General features: G+C 37.1%; 4 protein-coding genes across 7 annotated transcripts in view; 2 read left to right on the top strand and 2 right to left on the bottom strand.

Moving 5' to 3' along the window:
• The window catches only part of LOC117782533, a 41,540-nt gene extending 27,122 nt beyond the window's left edge, over window positions 1-14,418 (top strand). The window contains exons 3-5 of one of the 2 annotated variants that reach the window (XM_034619557.1): window positions 10,159-11,092; window positions 11,948-12,249; window positions 12,309-14,418. In XM_034619557.1, the coding sequence (XP_034475448.1) occupies window positions 10,231-11,092; window positions 11,948-12,249; window positions 12,309-13,841 (2,697 nt within the window). In that variant the 5' untranslated portion in view covers window positions 10,159-10,230 and the 3' untranslated portion in view covers window positions 13,842-14,418. Of the gene's footprint in view, window positions 1-10,158; window positions 11,093-11,944; window positions 12,250-12,308 lie in introns of both variants that reach the window. The other variant, XM_034619556.1, reaches the window with a different exon arrangement.
• Window positions 14,419-15,810: 1,392 nt separating this feature from the next.
• On the bottom strand, window positions 15,811-17,086 carry LOC117782574 (GILT-like protein 1). The gene is made up of 5 exons (XM_034619598.1): window positions 16,824-17,086; window positions 16,626-16,754; window positions 16,209-16,370; window positions 15,996-16,133; window positions 15,811-15,928 (listed from the first exon to the last, which is right to left on the bottom strand). The coding sequence occupies exons 1-5, from the start codon at window positions 16,914-16,916 to the stop codon at window positions 15,824-15,826; spliced, it is 627 nt and encodes a 208-aa protein (XP_034475489.1). The 5' UTR covers window positions 16,917-17,086; the 3' UTR covers window positions 15,811-15,823.
• Window positions 17,087-17,610: 524 nt separating this feature from the next.
• Window positions 17,611-18,505, bottom strand: LOC117782632 (GILT-like protein 1). 3 transcript variants are annotated; one of them, XM_034619653.1, is made up of 5 exons: window positions 18,483-18,505; window positions 18,357-18,391; window positions 18,165-18,296; window positions 17,806-18,102; window positions 17,611-17,746 (listed from the first exon to the last, which is right to left on the bottom strand). In XM_034619653.1, exons 3-5 carry the CDS (start codon window positions 18,285-18,287, stop codon window positions 17,648-17,650), a joined length of 519 nt encoding a protein of 172 aa, XP_034475544.1. In that variant the 5' UTR covers window positions 18,288-18,296; window positions 18,357-18,391; window positions 18,483-18,505; the 3' UTR covers window positions 17,611-17,647. The 3 variants fall into 3 exon arrangements, with proteins under 3 accessions (XP_034475544.1, XP_034475543.1, XP_034475546.1); XM_034619652.1 differs by having other exon boundaries at window positions 18,357-18,497; XM_034619655.1 differs by lacking the exon at window positions 17,611-17,746 and having other exon boundaries at window positions 18,009-18,113; window positions 18,357-18,503.
• A 695-nt stretch (window positions 18,506-19,200) lies between these two features.
• On the top strand, window positions 19,201-20,777 carry LOC117782595 (ras-related GTP-binding protein A). Its single transcript, XM_034619612.1, has 4 exons — window positions 19,201-19,348; window positions 19,418-19,517; window positions 19,585-19,969; window positions 20,023-20,777. The coding sequence occupies exons 1-4, from the start codon at window positions 19,337-19,339 to the stop codon at window positions 20,459-20,461; spliced, it is 936 nt and encodes a 311-aa protein (XP_034475503.1). The 5' UTR covers window positions 19,201-19,336; the 3' UTR covers window positions 20,462-20,777.
• The last annotated feature ends 6 nt before the right edge of the window (window positions 20,778-20,783 follow it).

Below are 20,783 nucleotides of genomic sequence, written 5' to 3'. Positions count from 1 at the left end.
ATTTTCTCACGTAACAAGTACACAAACAATAACAATAACAACAAACAGCAAAGGAAAACACAAACGGGCTGGGTTGGAGCAATTTACTTGTTGTTGCTGTTGTTGTTTCCTAGGCGCTTGGTACATATGTTGTTGTAGACATGTATGCGATTTTGTTGGCAACATATTTGCCAATTTTTTTTTTTTTTGGTGTCTGCGCAATCCATAAGAGGGCATTAAGACTGCTTGCTGGATTCTAAATATCAGGAGATTGCAAGTAGCCGCAGCGGCAACTCAACAACAACCTTGGCTAATGGCCTGGCCAATAGTGGACTAACATGGCGATATCAACACAGCTGGAGCTAAAGTTAAAGCTGCTGCTGCTGCTGCAGATTTTTTTTTTTTTTTTGGCTCTCTGTCTGCATGTTGCAAGCTCGGATCGTAACGCTTAATGGCTCGCTGCTTGGCTGACTTCCAGCTTCAGTCGATTCGCCTCGATTCATGTGTGTGTGTGTATGTGTGTGTGTGTTGGCCAATTTGCTAGCTATGACTAAGCTGGCAGGCGGGCGGGCCGACTGTCTGCCGCCTGTTTATCTTGGCCAAGAATTTGACTCTTGATCTTTGTAAGTCAGCAAAACTGTCTCGATACTAATAGCGATTTCGATGGCAATATCGATACCGATAACTACTCCACATTTCACAGTCAGAGTGGAAAATTTTCACACGAATTTCAGCAAATGCCCGTTAATTGCGAATATAAACCAAACACGACCACATTAAAGAATAATATTTGCTTAGCTAAATTTTAGCACGAACAAATTTATAAAATCAAACTTGATTTATTCATTCATATTTTATATTTATTTATTATATTTTTTTCAATTTGATGATTGTGTATTCATTCATTTGATCATCACTTGAAATTAAAAGATTCAGTAACCTTTTAATTTAAGTTAACATTAGAGATCGAGACAAACTTATACAATTCCATAGCTTAATGTCTAGAAATAATAATGTGATGACAACCCTGCTGTTGAGCCCCATTGTAATGATATCATCAATGGATAAGCCATAGACTGAGGCAATAGTCACACCTCAAACCGTGCAATCCCAACAATTCTTTCGCCATTCTTTGAACTTAATATAGATATGTGAAAGGTCTTTGGAATTCCTGACACTCATCGATGGTTGTTGGCAATTTTTGATTAATTAATTACAATTTCAAATTAATTACAGAATTTGTAAAACTGAATTCGTTCAGAATGAGCTATCTATCAGTGACAGTCGTGATATCCATTAAAATAATAAATAACATAAATAATATACAATTTATAAGGCAATCACGTCACATCGGTTGTCATTATCCGACTTTACATTCTATTTGTATCACCTTATAGGGCTTCTAAATCCGGCTAGTTCCATTTGTTTATTGTATGTGATTTAACTTAATTTAATTAGCGTTTCATAAAAATTAACTGATATTTATAGCATGCTTTTTGTCAATTTTTAGACATTTAATTAACAGTTGTGCACGAAGTAATTAGACACTAGCTTAAAATACTGCAAATGAAATGACAAACAAATAATGACAAACGTTGTCGAACTGGGCTTTCCTTATATACGGCCTTAAGCGTTGGACAGCCACATGGTTTGAATAGCAAAATAGCAATTGACGTGCCCATCTGCAGGCCAAGTTACGTAGTGTTGGCCAAAAGAATGCTTAACGATTCTGTTGGCGTATTTAGTCACTTTGATTAAGCTGCAAATTTTCAAAGCTGAATTGGAATACAAATTCAGAAAGCTTATGTCGCTCGAATATTATAAAATGTATATTGAAATGTATTCAAGCAACAGAAATTGTCACTGAATAAATTTTGAGAAGAAATAATCCCCTTTGATTATCGATTTAGTTTCAAATTATATGAATCCTATAACATATTAGGTCAATTAGTGCTGCATTGTAGGCTTATTATGGAACAGGCAGCTTCAGACTCCAGATTCCAAAACTAATTTTTTTTTTGTTTCTGTCAGCTAATATTATATAAATCTAGTTGTCAACAGCTGCATATATTTTTGATGCATTGTTTACAGATAAGTAGGGATTCAGTTGGATAAGTAATTATTATTTTTCGATTTAACTTTAATCCGTTTCAAGGCTCCTCTTGCATCTTTCATTGAATAGATATTTTTTCCCATGGGTAGATTTCAAGCTCTACGCCAACGGGTGCTCGGTGGCAATCCAGGAGGAACCACGTAGAGGTAGTGCGTTGACTTGAGAATAACAGGTACAAGGATCATGCTGGCATCCATTAAGTTGAATGCAATCAGTCGTTTTGCCTTGTGTGCTATCCTCCCTAGTAGCAATGATTTCAGCCTTAAGATTAAGCGAAGATTATCACTTGCCGACAGGTGCTACTTTGGGCTCGGTAGGCAAATCAACAGTATACGTGTAGCTCTCTCTCAACAGATGAAGTTAACACTTTACAAGACTTTCAGCATTCCAGTGCTTCTATATGGAGCAAAAGCCTGGACAGTGACACAATCAGATGTAGCTATTCCTGGGTCTTTGATGCGGTAGTAGTCGGAGGACGTAAGAGAGAAAGACCCGACACATTGGAAGGACCAAGTGGTTGAATTCCTGTCAACCCTTGGTTTTACCGACTGGCGGAGACGCGCGCAAAACAGGAATTGCCCCAAAGTGCTCCAAAAAGGGCTTCGAGCCATATAATAATGATAATTACTAACTGAATTGATCTCAATATTTATTTATTTTTTAACTTGGTTTATGAATCATACGCAACTATAATAAACAAAAAAGAAATAACGATAAAAAGGTTTTTTGTTTCAAAATAAAATATTAGTGTTTTTTTTTGTCAAAATAATGTACATAAAGTAACAGGCAAAAACCAAATGATACAGATAGAAATATAAATAGAAAAGTAGAGTTAATTATAGATAGAGACGTTCATAAATAGGGTGGTATGAAAAAAAAAAATAGAATACAAAAAATAAAGATTTATAGTGAGATTTGCCAACGTTAGTGTTTACTGTAACTGCTGTTGTTAGTGCAACATCAAATATTGTTGTTGTTGTTTTTTTATGACGCTGTTGTAGTACAAATGCAACAACGTCATTCGAATTTTGCATTTTGTTTATTGCTCAATTAACCCCCTTTGTGACATTTTTTTTCGTTAATAAATTTTGCCCGATGAATTCGCAACAAACCCTTTCAAGCTGATGACAAACTATTTGTCATGCTATTTATTTCCACTGTTGGAGTTGGAGAAACCCAGAGCTATGCAAGTGCTCCATTGTTGTAGTTAAGAAATGATTTGTACAATAAGACAGTCCTAAATTTATATGCGAATCTTTTTTAGCGCGATAAAAACGACAGTGACAAGATAAGAGACAGACGAGAGGAGGAGACAGAGGTAGAGGAACAGAGTTAACTGAAAATGTCAAATAATTAGCCAAAAAGCAAACTTTCTCTCTATTTGAAGTTGGCTTTAACAGTTACATTTATCTATATGCATATACTTTAAATTGTTTATTTATAGACTGTGTTTATTTATTCGATTGCTAGCCATTTTCCTGTTGCTACTTTAATTAAATTTGCAAGCGTAAATATTTATATGAATTGCGATTATTGTAGCTTTATATGTTTGTTTTTCTTACTCACCTGATTGCTTTGTAAATATTCCATAAGAATGCTGTAATTGTATTCCCTTTAGCTTCAATAATTATTTTCTACTCCACGCAAATCAAAATTTATTCTCAAATTTGTATATTTACTGTTAAATACTGTAAATTACATAGTCAATATTCATTAATGGTTTCTGTCGCTGTTGCTCAGCGTTTTAATTAACTTTTCAGCCAAGATATTAGAGTAAATTGATATGCTGAAAAAGCGACATTTTCCAATTCAAATTCCATATTTGCGAAAATATACTATATAAATGTAAATTTATTAAAAAAAAACACAACTACAATCGAACATTAATAACAACAACGAGTTAAGCCAGGCTTAATTCATGTCAAGGCATTCACTTTCAAAAACCAATTTCAATTTCTGAAATCAAAAGAAAAAAGGTTTATACTCGGACATCAACAACAAAAATTGAAAATATAAAAAATTTAATAATAAGCAACAAAATTACGCAGACTTCAAAAAGTACAAAGTAAAAATGATATGAAAATAAAAAAAAGAATAATAATAAAATTAAAAAAAAAACCTGCTGCTCTTGCCTCAATTAAGTTAAAACATAAAGACAAACTGAACTTCATGTCGGCTCATGTCTGGGACCCCATTAAAGTCAACGCCGACACCGATACAGGCGCCCGCTCGACTGACCCCTTTAGACCCCATCAAAAGGTAAACATAAATCTGTTTACACCGAGCCAAATAAGTATATGTACACATGTGTGTGTTAGTAGTATGTGTCTGTCCAACATTTCGCATCATTCTTTTGAGTGTTTTACGGGGCGTCAGGCGATTAATAAAGTTGTACAAAGCGAGTAAAAATGACGCAGACGAAAGTTCTCAACTAGTAAATACTCTGTAAGAACTACAAAAACAACAGCAGTCGCCATTAGTTCTCTGTTGTGCTAAAATTAGATATTTGTATGAATATACATATTTCTCGTCTCATGAATACATTTACTGCTTAGTAGTCGTGTCTACCCTGTCAAGTCATCGTAATGGCAACAGGGTATAACTATATCATTTGCTGCGAATTTGCTGTAGTTAAAGCTCACATTTGTTACGATTATGTCCATTGCATGACTTAGCTCCTGTCAATAAAAACTTTTTTTGTGTCTTTTATTTTCATTTTATTATTGTTGCCGAGAATTTTTGGTATTAATTACCTGTTAACTCACCTGACTTTAGTTCAGTTCGTACGAATTGTGCAATTGAGATAAGTCTTATAGGCTATTTCCACGACAGAACATTTGGCACATTCGACGCTATTTTTATTATTCGGCACGAATGTGGTCTTCATTTCAGTACAATTTGCGAATGACCATTTTGGCTCATTCATAATGAATGTTAAGATTTTTTGCCATTCGCCTCGGCGAATTTCGGTAGGCACTATATTTGCGCCTATATAATATGAAAATAATTATTGAAATGTGGTTATTGTCAACTTTTTATAATTTGTGGGTGAATATCAGATGTCTTAACAGTTTCATATTTGGTCGTGGAAAGCCAAAAATGAGCCACATTCAAATGTGAGAAAATGTGGGAAATGTGAGTGGTCGTGGAAATAGCCTATTAGAAGTAATCTTCAGAACTGAGTTGAATTATCAATGAGATAAGATGATGCTTTAGCAAGTTATTTTTTACTGTGTATTAGTAATTCAATAAAATGTATTCTCGTAAAAAAAAAAAATATATACTGTTTTTTTAAAATTAAGACATGGCATAGCTTTTTACCAGTGTTGCTTTATACCGTATTTTCAATTGTATCTCAATGGTATTATATTATTAATATTTAAATATTAAATTGAAAACATCATTTAATTATATGCATTCTTATAATGGAAAATAAATAACTATATCTATTTTAAATATTGATTTGTTATTTGCTTGTTGAACTCTTAACAATTTGCAAACGCTCAGTCATAGATTTTTATTATTGTATCTCATCTTCAATTGTATTTCACTGGGATTGGCAAGCAGATTGAATGATATTCAGGCATTAAATTGAATACTTGAGAGTGTTTATTCAATCATTCAATTAAATGCATTCCGATGCGTTTGCACGTACTAAACTGGCAAACTTCCTTTCCTTTCCTTTTTGATTACCACTCGCATTCGTTTTATACCTTGCCTTAAATTGATATTGGCACGAGTATTCGCATTCGTTTTTGTATTTGCTTTTGTATTCGTATTTGAATCGCGTGACACACATGCCCAAAAAATTCAATTGCGAAACTGCGTTTTATTTATTTACTTATTTATATTTTATTTTTCAATTCGTTTGGAGACATTCTTGAGTCTCATTCTGTCTCTGATTTTGGGGCTTAGTCTTAGTTCTCTCGACGTGCCTTATCTGTGCTTTTAATTCTTTATTTACAATTTATTTAAGCCGACAGTGGACACATATCTTCGGCTTGAAGCCACACGCGGTGCTGTGGCTAACTTCAATTTGGCCTAAACAAAGTAAACATAATGTTTATTTTTTTTTCTTTATTGTAAATCAACTTTTCAATTTGCCGTTGACACAGTTTCTGAGCTCACAGATTGAGACTGCCGTTGCACCTGAGCATTCGACTGTTTTGAGTAAAATAATAAATTGCAAAGACTTGTTGCCAATTGAGAACGCCATGTTTCAAGTGTTTAGCTCTGAAACTTGACTTAAGATAAATATGTATCTACAAGTTGTTATTCTCTTATCCTCTTGTTTCTCTGGTTGCTGTTGTTGTTGTTGTTGCTTGAGCTGCCTGGGAAGCACTTGGCACAGGCAAATTTAGCTGTTAAAAAAGTTTAAAAATACATTTTGATAAATGACTCAACAGTTTTATCATTTTTATTTGTTTGTGGTTAGTTAGTTGATGAACTGCTAAAGCTGTCCCATTGTCTGTTTTGGACCCACAAGTCAAATAGATAAATTCAAAACGCTCACAAATTATATGATACGATGATCAATCACTTTTATCTTTGTCTGGCCAAAAGCAGCAGCTGTTCTTTCAGTCAGTCCATTGTTTGGCCAACACTGAAGTGAGCCAGACCAGATTTATTGGCCATAATATAAATACAAGTATCTGTTGCTGAATTTTAAAATGGACTAAGCTCGTTTTCCCCTTCTGTTATCTGGCTGAAGGTCATCCCAATTCCCAATTCCTGCTATTATTGACTCCTGTAGATGTGCTCACTTCCTCATCGCACCTCATTGACAAACACTTCCTCAAGACACGTTTGGCATTTCTCATTCATTTCGCACAACAAACTCATACTAAACATGGCTTATTTGTTTATGATTGTCGCTTGCACGCACAAAAAATAATAATAAATAATTTAAAGGCTTACAATTATGGTCTAAAGGGAAATAGCCGGTGAGACCACAACAAAGCAAAACTGAAAGCCAAAGCAAAAAAAAAAAAAAAAAAAACATGGCATAAATGATAATGTGGCCGTCTCAGACAAAACAATTACTTACTTTTGTTTACCTTTTCTTACCAATTCAGCGCGCTTTCTTTGCTTCTTTTTTCCTCTTCATCTTTTTCTTTGGAGTGAAAACTGCGCGACCAACGATGTCAATGGCCCGAGGGTCGTCTTTGAGTTCGGATTCAGGTTCGGGTTCGATAGCTCTTAACTATTTACTACTGGGTTTGGTCGGGTCCATGAATGAGTTAGACGCCCGCACAGTTGACAGTCTGGGACGTTGACTGGACAGATATTCATGGAAAAGTGAAAGCGGCAAACCTTTAAGCAAATATCATAAAACTTTATCGACAGCAAAAAAACTTGTCAAGGTCATTGCATTTGGCCGCATTTGTTCACTTTACCACAGACAAGTTGGCAGCGAGACAAACTGGCCATAACTTAACTGAGAGATAAACACCTGAGGTTGATAGTTTCAGGTTGATACAACCTTAGATTACCTTTTAATAGATTATACTAAGCACGGCTGCAAGCCACCAATATTTTGTTAAAGATTCGGTTCGGTTGTTCGAACCATGGAGTAAGACTTAGGTTCGACTCGCGAACTGGCTTACTTGCCCCCTGCTCCCGTGGTTTGGTTTGAGCCTTGATTCCATTTAGTACAAAAAAATATTATTATTATTATTATTATAATTTTTTTCTTACTTTTTAAACCAATTAATTTTATAATTAAAAAAAAACCACATTTTGAAAATATAGTTTTTTTAAAAATTTAAATGATTTTTTATCTAAGTCTCAAATAAGTGCGTAGTATTTAAAAATCATACCATTTATGAATTTATTTTTTTTTGAACCGAACCTTTTGATTAAAATAATAATTCGGCGTTTGTTTGGGAACCGAACCGGTTCTGCGAGGCTCGGCTCAGAACTGGTTTGCAGCCTAAATGCTAAGAGTTAAAAAAATATTGGTAAAAATGAGGAACAGGAAATTATGTAATAGTTAAAATCCAACATAACGACAAATGTGAACAAAAAATTAAAATTAGGATGAAAAAATTGGAATACTACTTTTGATTTGGGCTAAGTTCCAGACATTCTCTAAAAATAAAAGGAACAAATAATAAACATTTTGTCGTAGCATTTATTAAGAAACATGTAAAATCATCATCTATAACAATATAATAAATATATATTAATGGTTAAAAAGGAAAAATTTAATCGAGAACAGAAAAATTAATTTAAACAGCTTTGTTCTTAAAATTGTAAGATTGTTGTGCACTTAAAATCTTAAAATAAGTATGAATCGATTTTCAATTTAAAATTCTGACAGGCCATTTTTATGGCAGATTTCTAAAATAATTGTCTAACTTTAATCGAACTTAGTCAGAATATATGAGACTATGCAAAAATAAAATCTGTAAGTCTCGTTAAGATGGTTAACTAGTTAAAGATTTTTTTGTGCTTTAAAAAGTTTTTAAGATTGAAATAAACCGAAAAATGATCGTTTTGTACTAAAAATAAGTACATTTTGGGATATGCTCAAGATTTTTTTTCATTGTCGCGCCTAAGAGTTCTTAAACGGATCTAACGACGCAAATGTGACATTGAGCTTGGATCGCTTTTCAATTTAGCACCTATAATAAATACATAGCAGAGAGAGATCGTCAATCAACAAAGTACACTGTTATTAAATGATATTTAATGTTGTTATTTTGCTTAATTTTAGTGCACATACTGAAAATTAAATTAAAATAATATGACAATGTCTTGCAGTAGAAACAAGTAGAATTCCCAAGAGGTATCACAGCAAGTAGTTCATAAATCTCCTGAAAAATCAGTGCTAGATCAAAACAGTTTGATAATTTCGTAGATTAGATAACAAAAGGCAGTTGAGATTTGAGCGGAATGACATGATTAGCCACGCGATGCACAGACTCGAGTGCTGGTAGAAGAGTACCAGGAGTTATTTCAGTCACATGATAAGATCAAAAGTGTTTATACATTGTTGCTAGTTGGTCGACTTATCAAGAAACGTGCAAAAATAGTTGGTGAAAGATTTTTTATTTTTTAAACTTTCTTATCTACGAAATTTCGAAACGAAACATCCAAAAGTTGAACAAAGTTTCTGGGACCTTCAAAAGCAGTTTTGTAAACGAAAATGTTCTTTTAGACATTCGTGGGAATTGGTAAATTATTGTTGAAAATGTTAAAACCCGCAATAATTACTGCGTTCACTCAATTAAAAAAATGAGTAATAAACATTTACTGCCAAATAAATAAAACAGCAATAAAGTCTTTATAATTAGCCATTTAATACTGGTAGCTAATCGCTTTGATAGTATCGCCTTTAAATGCTTTTCAACTGCAATTATAATTATTAGCCAAATAATACGAAAGAAAAACTAAACAACATCACGTGTGGGATTTTCTTGAAACAATAGCAACAAAAACATAAATGGCTCGCAAACATTTTCATATTGTAGCTTCATAATAAAGTATTACATAAAAACTCGTTCAATTACAGCAAAAGTCAGCAATCAAAGGTGGGAAAGGGGGGAGGAGAAGAGCAGAAATTACATGTATATTTATTTAACAGGTGCTTAAGGTGCTAATTATGCAGTATCAGGCGAAATTTCTCATAATAACTGCACAAATAAATAAAACTGAAGAAATTTTTTTGATAGACTGTTTTAAAAGACACACTGTTCCGAGGAAATGCCATATGCAAGTTTAGGATGACAAATAAAAGTTTATATAACATCCATTTAGCACATTTGGGGTAAAAGTTCTCAATGTCTTTGATTTTCTCTTCATCGATTTCAATGATTACTATCTTAAACAAAGTCTAATAAATCAAATTTGTAATAAAAGGATTAAAATTTTTTCAAATTATTCCAAAAGTTTGTGGTAAAACACGAATTGTTAAAAAAATTTCCCTAAAAAAATCATTATTCTCTTAGTTCAAAACAATTGAAAAATAATTATTTAAATTTAAAAGTTTATTATGAATTTTAATTTGAAGAACACATCATATTAATCAATTTCTTTTTTTGATATTTTTTTTTTATTTCCAGTACTATAACATGTCACAAACTAATAGTTATTAAGCGGCAACTCAAACAACAACAGCAACAACAACAGGCGTAATGGCAGCCAGAAACAATAATAACAACAGTGGGATGACGAGTCCAAGGGATCCTTTGGAGGGTCACGATGAGGTTGACTTTATATTGACGGCCACGCACAACAACAACAACGATTACGATGATTTGAGCGTCGCCAGCGGAGCAATAATTAGCGCCAAAGCAACAGCAGCAGCAACAGTTACACCAAACAATGAACCAAATGTCACCAGCAACAACAACAGTCTTAAAAAATCAAAGGAACGTCGAACGCTTTTCAATTTCGGAAGCAAGAAATCGAGCACAAGCAGCAAGTCACAAAGTGTTGCAACTGGCGCTGAGTCAGCCGTCGCAGTCGCAGTGGCAGTTGCCCCATCCAGGGGCAGTCTGTTGTTGCCACCAACGCCGCCAGTTCCAATTGGAACACCGCCGAGGCAGCACAAGTTCGTGAAGAGCAGCAGCATCGCCCGTCTGCTGGGAAACACTTACAATGCCCGGAAATTTGAGCGGCAGGAACAGAAGCGTCTGGCGAATGAGGCAAGTGGCAAGTTCCACACGTTCAACGGTCGCCAGCGTGGAGCTGGTCCGTATCTGGAGCGTTTCAAGCGAATGTCCAAGGAGGATGGAGACATTGCCGGCAGCGATGAAACGGTGCAAGTCACGAATGTGATGACCCTGACAACGGACTCAAGGGACCTGCAGTACGGCAGTCGGCAGGAGCATGTGGGACGCAGTGAGGATCAGCTGAGTGCCAAGGCGATGCGCACGTTGACCCGCGGATTGGGCAAGCTCTGGTGGAAGCGAACACACAGCGTCGACATAAGCACACCAGATCCCGAGTACAAGGTGTCCTACTTGGGCAATGTTCTCACTGGCTGGGCCAAGGGTGAGTTTGCTCGGAATCACTTTCACCCAGTTCCATTTAAAGCGAACAAACCAATTTAGCAAATATTTTAATCCTGTTTTCTCACTAGTTTGGAAAATAATAAAATCGAGAATTTGTATTATACAATTTCTCAGGTCCTAATATAGTATAGTATCCTATATAGTATTTCCATAAATTTTCAATGAAATTTAATACTTGCAAGTGAGTTTAAAACGTTTTTGAAACAACGCCTTCATTCTTGATACAATTTAAACCTAAAGATGTTTTTAAACTCTATAACTGAAAACAAAAACTTAAAAAACCTAGTGAGATAGGCTACGAACTTACGAACAATTAACTCTTTCTCTTCCTTTGGCCTGACGATGCGTAAGATTGTCAATTTGCCAATCAGGAGAGATAAGTACTATAGTATGTGCCAGGTCTCAAGGCACTAGAAAATGCCTTCTTATGTATTCTACGTGCAATGTCACAAACTTATCATATGTATGTATGTGCCTGGTACCTTTTGGGGACCAAAATAAATGTCTTGATTTCAGTTATTACCATATAGAACCATAAAATGGTTCATTTTACTTTAATTTAAGACTTTAGAAGTTGTGTTTGTTGGTTTTAAATTTTGTTGTATATTTCGTATCCATCTCTGATCTAGAGCTTTACTTGTGATTCAAGAATTGTTCTCTTATAAAAAGTGTATGTGTACTTGATTAAAAAATTTGTTTGCTTAATTTCAAGAACTCGAACATGTTAATTGTGGATATTAGGATTCGCAAAAACGTTGTTCGAAGTCATTCGTACTTAACTTTAATAAGGCATTTTTTTAAACCAATCCCCCGTTTCGTCCCGTTTCTTTAGCAGGCGAGGGCTGCGTGGAGAAGCAACTGAATACCCTGTGGAGGAACTACACGCAGCATACCAAGCCGGATGTCATAATGCGGGTTAAGGTGTGTGCTTCCGGATTGAAGGCAACCACAAGACAGCACGGCCTCACAGAGTATTGGGCAAATCGAATCACCTACTGCTGTGCGCCCAAGAACTATCCACGTGTCTTCTGCTGGATCTACAGGCACGAGGGTAGAAAGCTGAAGCACGAGCTGCGGTGTCATGCCGTGCTCTGCAGCAAGGAGAAGATTGCCCAGGACATTTGTGAAACCCTAAAAGTAAGTGAGAAGCCCCTTCTTATCCATTCCACTTACTTATCGCATCCTTTCTGTTGCAGGATAATCTTGAGAGCGCATTGCGTGAATTTAAGCGAGAGAAAATTCTTAAACAAAATGCACGTCTCAGTCTGGCGAATGCTGTCTACGACAATCCCAGCCTGCCCAGACGCAAGATCATGCTCAGCGTGGGCGGCAACAACTATAGACCGCCCCTGGAACGGTCCAAATCGGCACCCAAGTTGATGGCCATCGAGGAAGCCATTGGCGAGGAGGAGGGCGATGAGATTGAGGATACAAATGAGCCCGAAATGAAACCATGTTGCCAGCGAGACTCACTGTATCCGGCAATGACGCTGGGCCGGCGACGTTGTCGGCGTGGTCATTCCATACGGCGCACGGGCAAAATTCCAGTGGCGGCTACCTGCTGCTCTCATCAAACGGAATCCACTCTCGAACCGGAGAAGCAGCCCGGAAGCACAGTTTCTACAGCATCGGGTAATGATGGCTCCGACTCGGATGAGTTTGAGCTGAAGTTCGACACGACGCTGAGCACCGAGTTGCTGCCTTACTTTGACATGCAACTGCATAAGAACAGCAGTCAGAGCCTGGGCAGTCTAAGTGAACTGCAGGTGGAGTCCGTTGAACTTGAGGAAGTGGATGAGGTTGAGGTTGAGATTGAGGCTGAGGATGGGGATGAGGAGGAACCGCTTAGTCTACTGCCCACGATCAACAGCGATCCCAGTGCTGATCCGGAGGCGGACTACGACAGCGAGCATGTCGTACATCTACGTCGCAATGGTGTCTGCAGCGACGGCGAGGAGGACTACCTGGACGATGCGGATGATCATTACTTTCGCCAGGCAGCCATGCTCACCATGCTGCACCGCAGCTCGATGCGAAAGAGGAACAGTGATCAGGCCAGCCTGCAGTACCGGCATCAGGCGCAGTCATCCATCTCGTCCAATGCCTCCAGCTCAACGACAGCCAGCGGAACGGCAATGCAGGGTGTCGGTGGAGGGGCGGGGACACAGCAGTGCCTGGCGAGTCCGGACAGCGACGAGGGCTCCATTTCCAGTGGCTGTGAGACGGCGAGCACTGTCACCAATGCCAACCAGGAGGAGTACAATAAATCGCAGAGCAACAACGTGCAGCATCAGGTGCTCGAACAAATATTGATCTACCAAAGACTGGAGGAGTCGATGCGCAGGCAGCAGTTGCGCCACAACAGCGACGCCACCAACTACAGCAGCTCCAGCAGCATCACCCTTAAGCTAAACTCCTCCTCATCTCCCGCCGACTCCCTCAGCGGCCTCGAAGTCTCCGATCCTCAGAAGCCCGTTGATGCCGGCGCCGTTTCGGATGATGACTCCGAGTGCAGCGATGAAAGCGGCTATGTGGAGTTCCAGGAAAAGGAGCGCGTCCAAGCGAGTGCTGATGGCATTGTGGGCGTCGTGGCGCCAGTCAAGCCACAATTGCCACCGAAGCCAGCACCACGTCGCTCCCTCAACGGGGCATCAGCAAAGGGCATAGGAATAGGAATGGGCATAACAACTGGAACGGGAACGGGAACAGGAACAGGAACGCCAGTCTAACAGTCGGCGCCGCCCGAAAGTATGCTTTAAAATAAAGAAGTTTCCCCTTCACTTTGTTATTTCTGCGCACACGTCAGCAAACAAAGCAAGAAAAGTGCAAGAAATTGATTTAATTAAATTGTAGTCGTAGCCTTAGTTTAATTGTTAAGCTATTTAGGGCATTTATAAGTCATCTGTTGTTGGTCCATCATGCAAGGAAATAACCTAACGATATTATTGTGTAAATGTTACTTTTTTGCACAAATCATTTATATATACAATTACATTTACATTTATATGTCACGTTTTGAATTCCACTTTAAACTTAACTCTGTAGAAATGTATTTCTTGTGGAATTCAGTCGAAAGTGGAGTCCAAAACAGACCGATATACACATACATATTTGTTTTGTTTAGATGTCCCCAAATATGCACACTAATTTGTTTGTTTTCATCGGGCTCCCCTGCACTTGTCCTGAAGCGAATTTATATGATATGCAATGTAAATAATGTATGTACTATATGTAACCCATGAATTGTATCTTATCTACTTATATAAATTATTATTGTATTAAAATATACCCAACAAAAGCAACGAATTCCACTTGTCGAAATTATTCTCTTTAGACAATTAATTTTCAAACAAATGTTCTCAATTCTTTGAAAATTAGGCTGCAAGCCTACAAAATATTCTAGTTCGATTGCTCGACTCATTTCGATGATAGGTTTCAGGAATCCAGGAATTCAAGATGTTGGTTTGCATCTTAGTTTAGATAAATGCACAATAAATATTTTATTATATTGTTTTCCTTGATTTTATTTACAACCAATAATTATTTAATTAAAAATTTAATAACTTTTCAAAGAGTCAAACTTAGAATAAATATTCATCTTTTACTCTTCCACTTTTAGAAAAGCAAGCAAAAATAATAAATAAAAGTACAGATAAGTAATTATTATTTTACAGAACCGAATTAAAAATAACAAGCACGCTCGACAGTAGGATACCCTGTGCCCAGGTACTCTGTACTGAGGTTGATTTTCGACCAATTGTTCCTATGGCAGCCATATGATATATAGAAACGAATTAAACCAAATTTGGTCAGAATGTGCAAATCCAACTGAAATGCATATTCTAACAGTTTGGTAAAGATATCTCAAAAAACAAAAAACTTTTTAATGCTTAAATTTGATTCTTGATTGATCGGTCTTATGACAGCTATATGATATAGTCGACCGATTGAAACGAACTTCGGTCATGATGGACAAAACTAAGTTAAATGTATATTCTATCAGTTTGGTTAAGATATCTTTTTCATACTAAGACTTAATTTTCGATTGATCGTCTCTATTGCAGCTATATGGTATAGTGGACCGATTTGAACCAAATATGGTCAGCATTTATAATACCAGCCCAGATGCATATTCTATCAGTTTGGTTAAGAAATCTCAACAAACAAAAAACTATTTCTTACTAAAACTTCATTTTCGACGTAGCGTTCCTATGGCAGCTATATGATATTGTGGTCCGATCCAAAAATTAAAACAAACTTGATCTGCGTACGGTGTCTAGGAACCTAAATACCAAGTTTAAAGTCTCTAGCTCTTATGAACAGAAGGACAGACGGACAGACAGACGGAAATGGCTCAATCGTCTAGGCTGATCCTGATCAAGAATTTGTACACTTTCGGGGGTCCGCCACGCCCCCTTCTTACTGTTACATACATTCTGCCAAACACATAATACCCTTTTTTGCCCATTTTCAATGGGCTCAGGGTATACAAATAATAAATAGCGCGTTCGGTTGAGGATCGGAGGTGCAAAATTTTAAAGGTAAGCCAAAATGAATATATTTTGATGTAAAATAAATGAGTTTCTTTTATTTCAGTTTTTTTTTTATTTGTTTATCTTGTTTACATGCGAATTGTTAGTTTAAAACCAACAAAAAGTTTCGTTTAAAAAACCATTCTCATAATAATAACACATTTCGAACATTTTGCGATTTATTGACACACTGTGGGGGGCAGGGAGATTTGTTGGCGCAACAAATAGCAAACGGTTGCCCGGAAATTGCGCAGAGACTTGTCCTGCAGCTGCTGACTGAATACCTGTTGGGGCGAGTGCGTAATACAAGGTGAAACTAGTTAACAAAGTGTGTTTTCGTGTATTACTTACATGATTGTAGACAATCGTGGGCACAAAGCTGGGACGATAACGATTTGTGATGAGCTCCGCCTGAAGTTGCAGCTTAGTGCCCGTCTCGGTCTTCATGCAATGCTCAACGTCCGTCAAGAGACCCGCCTCGCTGGCACACTATAAATTGCGAATGTCGTTAACTGATTAAATAAATTCTGGCTTCTTGTTTGTTGCTTTCACCGGGCTACGCACCTTGTCAGCATTTGCATAATCCGAGGCAAACATTTGGCAGACTACGAATTTCACCTGAATCGCCTGGTTTTTGGTGCTACTAATGACACAGCTCTGCAGACGATTGCCCTCACACTCGGCGGGTCCATGCTGACAGTGGAACAGCGCTCCATTGTCCTCAGACTACAAATGAATATGTTGCATTATCTCCACACTTAGTACAGTAAGTCAAGTAAATGTTTTGACAAAATTATAAATTCGCATATAAGTTATATTATATATTATATTAAAAAAAAAAAAATTAACCCATATATTAATTTACTTTGTTATTTAACTTGTTTTAAGAAGCATAAGCAAAAATAAAAATAAAATACATGCATTTTTTCCTTGGCGAAACAACTACGACATGTGTTCTGTATATAAAAAATGATCATTTACCGCAGATTTGCCAAATGGCACCAATTCAATATCAATGTATGGCTCCAGTTCCTCGTGAACAGGTCCCAGTTGACGCATAAAGTTTCTGCTGTCCGGACAAAGTGACTCATAGAGCAGAGTTATATGCAGCTAATGAATGGAAGGAAACAATACTCCTTTTATGATTCGAAAATGTCATTATTATGTGTTCCCACCCACCTTTTCAGCCTGACGCTTATCACGTGAACTTTGCTCAGCCAGGCAGCAATTGAGCATTGAGAAAATGCACAAGGCAATGATAAATTTCAACATTGTGAGTATTGCTGGCTTAGCAATTTCAGTATTTATTTTCCAATATTCAACACACTCTTTTAACTTGCGACGCGTGAAACCAAATCGATAGAAAGCGACCTTCGATGCACTCTTGGGCGTTAAGAACAAAGCCAAGTCCAAGATTATGCGACCGTTCAATTCAGTTTTAGTTCTACAACTGAGCGTTTTGTCACATTTCGGGGTTTTATTTGGACCAGAGCAGTCCACGGTTATTCACACATACTTAAATGTACATATATATGTACTATACATGTGTATATGTGGCCTGGCCATTTGCTCTTGTAAGCCGGTTTTTGTATTTTGTCTTTTTTTCTCAGCTGCTTGTGTTTTTTTGTTAATTCCCTTGCACAGATTCAGATCAATATGTTAATTATTGCAGAACAATGGACACTGGACAAGCTTTTAAATTTTCTAGTTTGTTTCTCAATTTGTTTTAATGCTCTCTCTCTCTCTCTCGCTCACAATGTTTATTTTGGATAAGCAACAAAATCCGTTAGTTTTGAAACTGCAGCAATTTGCAGTTACAATACCGATCAACATATCGATAACCGATCGATAGCAAAGATTTGTACTAAAATTGAAATTAAAACGGCCTAGAAATCGTGCTGCCTAGTTGCAAGCTAACTTTATAATACAAATTCCGGCGATAAAATGTAAGTCAACAAAACATGAGCCAGGTTTGGAATTGCAATTTAATGGTAGACTGAAATTTAGCATCCGCCAGTTAATAAATGTTTAGTCTTCAAAATATTGCACAGAGTCTGGTGCACGTTGGCTCTGGTCGATCTCTGGATGGACTCATTGAATACCTGATCAATTAAAGAATATAATGAGACCTTGTTGTTTGTAATAGATTTTGTATACTCACTCCATTAAATATAATAGCAGGAACTTCGCTGTAACTATAGTGATCAGTGATTCTCGCAGCTTCAGCCTGAAGTTTATTGTCGTGCTTTCCCATGCACTTTTTTACTCTATTTTCAATATGCAACGTTTTCGCACACTTAAAGCTCTTACTTCTCACCAGCTTAAGGCTTTTCATTTGACAAGCAACAAATCGCATTTGTTGTAACTGATTTAAATTTGAGTGTAGAGCGCAATTCTGCATCCTATTTCCCCAGCACTCCTGACGTCCGTGTTGACACTTGAAACCATTTGAAACGCGCTGGGAATTACCTTAATAGTATAGTAGTAAAATATTATTGGGAAATTAAGTAAGTTGCTTACTGTGGACTTGCCGTGAGGAACCAAGGTTAAATTAATGCATTGATGATACTCCTGGAAAACTGGCCACAAATTTTTAAGAAATTCTTGGCTATCCTCACAGAGAGATTCATAAAGCACGGTCATTCTTAAGGGCTGTTTAAAAAGAATACGTTAAACTCGTTTATCTGCATACGTATATAATGGTTAATTCACCTTTGAAGTATAAGCACAGCGATTTCCGCTACATTCTAGATATCGGAGGAATAAAAGAAAAATAAACAATTTGTTCATGTTACCTGATCCTCAAGTAATCAGTAACTGTTCTAAAATACAATTTACATCAATATTTAGACAGGGCGAGTGCATTCAAATCGCAATTAACAAATTTTGCATGCACCGAGACGGCACAACTGATTTACAAATATAGTAGCAGTGCTGCCAGCTTGTTTTTATATTCATGTCCCATTGTGATCCATTTCCAAAAAGGGCTTAAATCTGAAGCTTTTATAGTTTTCAAGCTAGAATTGTGAAAATTATCTTTTGGTTTTAACTAAATTAAACTTTGTTCTTCCCCTGAGGAACATCAAACTTCCAACATTCATAAAAAATTAAACTTTATTTTATCCAATTTCAAATTAAAAATTTTCATTAAATTGTTATTTTTTGCAAAAAAAAAAAACTAAAAGTAAATTTGATTTGCGCGCCGTTTCAGATCAAAGCATGATGAAATTATAACAAGGTGATTGCTTCGCTCTCTTTCGGGGCCACGATTTTGCTCTCAGCACTGAGAGCGTTTGACGTGAGAGATACGACAGAGATAGATACATAGAAAAGTTGTTTTGTTTGGTTTTCTATACTGTTCACTCATTTTCGTTTGTGTGATTTGAAATAAATAAATAAATCCTAAAAAGCAAGTGAAGCAATCACCTTGATATAATTTCATCATGGATCAAAGGAGATTATTTATTTACTAACTGTAAAACTCGTGTATCAATTAGCTTTTGGTCGGATGCAGAAGGTGCTGTAAAACAGCTCTCATATTTAGTTATGCACGAATGAAACATCGACCGACCACCACCGACTATCGACATCTTATCGCCCGATTGCTGAGATTTACATCAACATTTCATTTCGATTGAACCCAGCCTATTTTATAAAAAAAAAAAAAACAAAGTAAATAATACAGTAGCAAAATGAAGAAAAAGGTAACAGTTAACGCAAAGTTAACACTAAGTACTTGCAAAGTAATGTTCTAATTATGTTGTTCGCCCTAGGTACTGCTAATGGGCAAAAGCGGCTCCGGAAAGACGAGTATGCGTTCTATTATATTTGCCAACTATATAGCCCGTGATACGACACGCCTGGGAGCAACAAGTTAGTACACAGCTTAAGCAAGCAAAGCCCTCAATGTAGAAAAATGAAATAATGTATGCACTTGCAGTCGATGTGGAGCATTCGCATGTGCGATTCCTCGGCAATCTTGTACTCAATCTGTGGGACTGTGGCGGTCAGGAGGGATTCATGAAACAATACTTTGCCCAGCAGAGAGACAACATATTTCGCAACGTCGAGGTGCTGATCTATGTGTTCGATGTGGAGAGCCAGGAGATGGAGCGGGATGTGCACTATTATCAAAGCTGCCTCGAGGCTTTGCTGCAAAACTCGCCGGACGCGAAAATCTTTTGTCTGGTCCACAAAATGGACTTGGTGGCTGAAGAGCATCGCGAGAATGTATTCAAGGAGCGTGAAGAGGATCTCATACGCTTGTCCAAGCCCGGGAATGTCACATGCTTCCGCACCAGCATTTGGGATGAGACTTTATACAAGTGAGTACTTGTATTGACGGTCATCCAGTTAATTAAACCTTGTCTACACATAGAGCCTGGTCCTCCATTGTCACCATGTTGATACCGAACGTGGCAGCGTTGGAGAACTCTTTGAGTCACTTTGCCAATGTGATTGAGGCGGACGAAGTGCTGTTGTTTGAGAAAGCAACGTTTCTGGTCATCTCACATTGCCAGAGCAAGAAAAACCGTGACTCGCATCGATTTGAAAAGGTGTCAAACATCATTAAGCAGTTCAAGCTGAGCTGCTCCAAGTTGGGCGCCAAGTTTCAATCTATGGAAGTGCGCAATAATGCGTTTGCCGCATTTATTGATACCTTTACTAGCAACACATATGTCATGGTGGTCATGTCAGATCCTACCTTACCGTCAGAAGCGACCTTAGTGAACATACGCAATGCACGCAAGTACTTTGAGGAGTTGGAGAATCCAAATAACATTGCCATGAACCATCAAAACCATATGTTCCACTGATGGGCTGTGACTGTCATTATCTTTTTGTTAATGTTTGTTTTCTGGTACGAGAACAACTCGGTTTGTTGCTGTAAATCGAAGCGCCCCGTGCGCTTTAAAATCGTGTTGCTTCCCATCAAATATATATATATTTACTATAGCCAACATCATCTCCATATGTATCGTACTATTATAAACGTTGATTTTTCCTACATTTATAAGCCTTAAAGTTAAATATTCGTACCCTTAAGTTTATATACAGAACAGAAAACACATTCATGTAAAAACAAACTTGTCTTATTACAAAAATGCTAAAAATTAAACATATTTATACATACATAAA

This window comes from Drosophila innubila, assembly GCF_004354385.1.
Source record: "Drosophila innubila isolate TH190305 chromosome 2L unlocalized genomic scaffold, UK_Dinn_1.0 5_B_2L, whole genome shotgun sequence".
NCBI classification, from domain to species: domain Eukaryota; kingdom Metazoa; phylum Arthropoda; class Insecta; order Diptera; family Drosophilidae; genus Drosophila; species Drosophila innubila.
This window is presented reverse-complemented; position numbering and strand designations above follow the sequence as displayed.

Bases quoted from the DNA above. Each gene is read 5' to 3' on its own strand.
- LOC117782595 (XM_034619612.1), top strand. The intron at 19,518-19,584 runs GTTAGTACACAG...ATGCACTTGCAG, and splicing joins GACACGCCTGGGAGCAACAA to TCGATGTGGAGCATTCGCAT. The intron at 19,970-20,022 runs GTGAGTACTTGT...GTCTACACATAG, and splicing joins TGGGATGAGACTTTATACAA to AGCCTGGTCCTCCATTGTCA.
- LOC117782632 (XM_034619652.1), bottom strand. From the start codon at position 18,434: ATGAACAAATTGTTTATTTTTCTTTTATTCCTCCGATATCTAGAATGT. The intron at 18,297-18,356 runs GTGAATTAACCA...CTTTTTAAACAG, and splicing joins GCTGTGCTTATACTTCAAAG to CCCTTAAGAATGACCGTGCT. The intron at 18,103-18,164 runs GTAAGCAACTTA...GGTAATTCCCAG, and splicing joins TTCCTCACGGCAAGTCCACA to CGCGTTTCAAATGGTTTCAA.
- LOC117782574 (XM_034619598.1), bottom strand. From the start codon at position 16,916: ATGTTGAAATTTATCATTGCCTTGTGCATTTTCTCAATGCTCAATTGC. The intron at 16,371-16,625 runs GTAAATGATCAT...ATTCATTTGTAG, and splicing joins TGCCATTTGGCAAATCTGCG to TCTGAGGACAATGGAGCGCT. The intron at 15,929-15,995 runs GTAAGTAATACA...TCGCCCCAACAG, and splicing joins CCACGATTGTCTACAATCAT to GTATTCAGTCAGCAGCTGCA.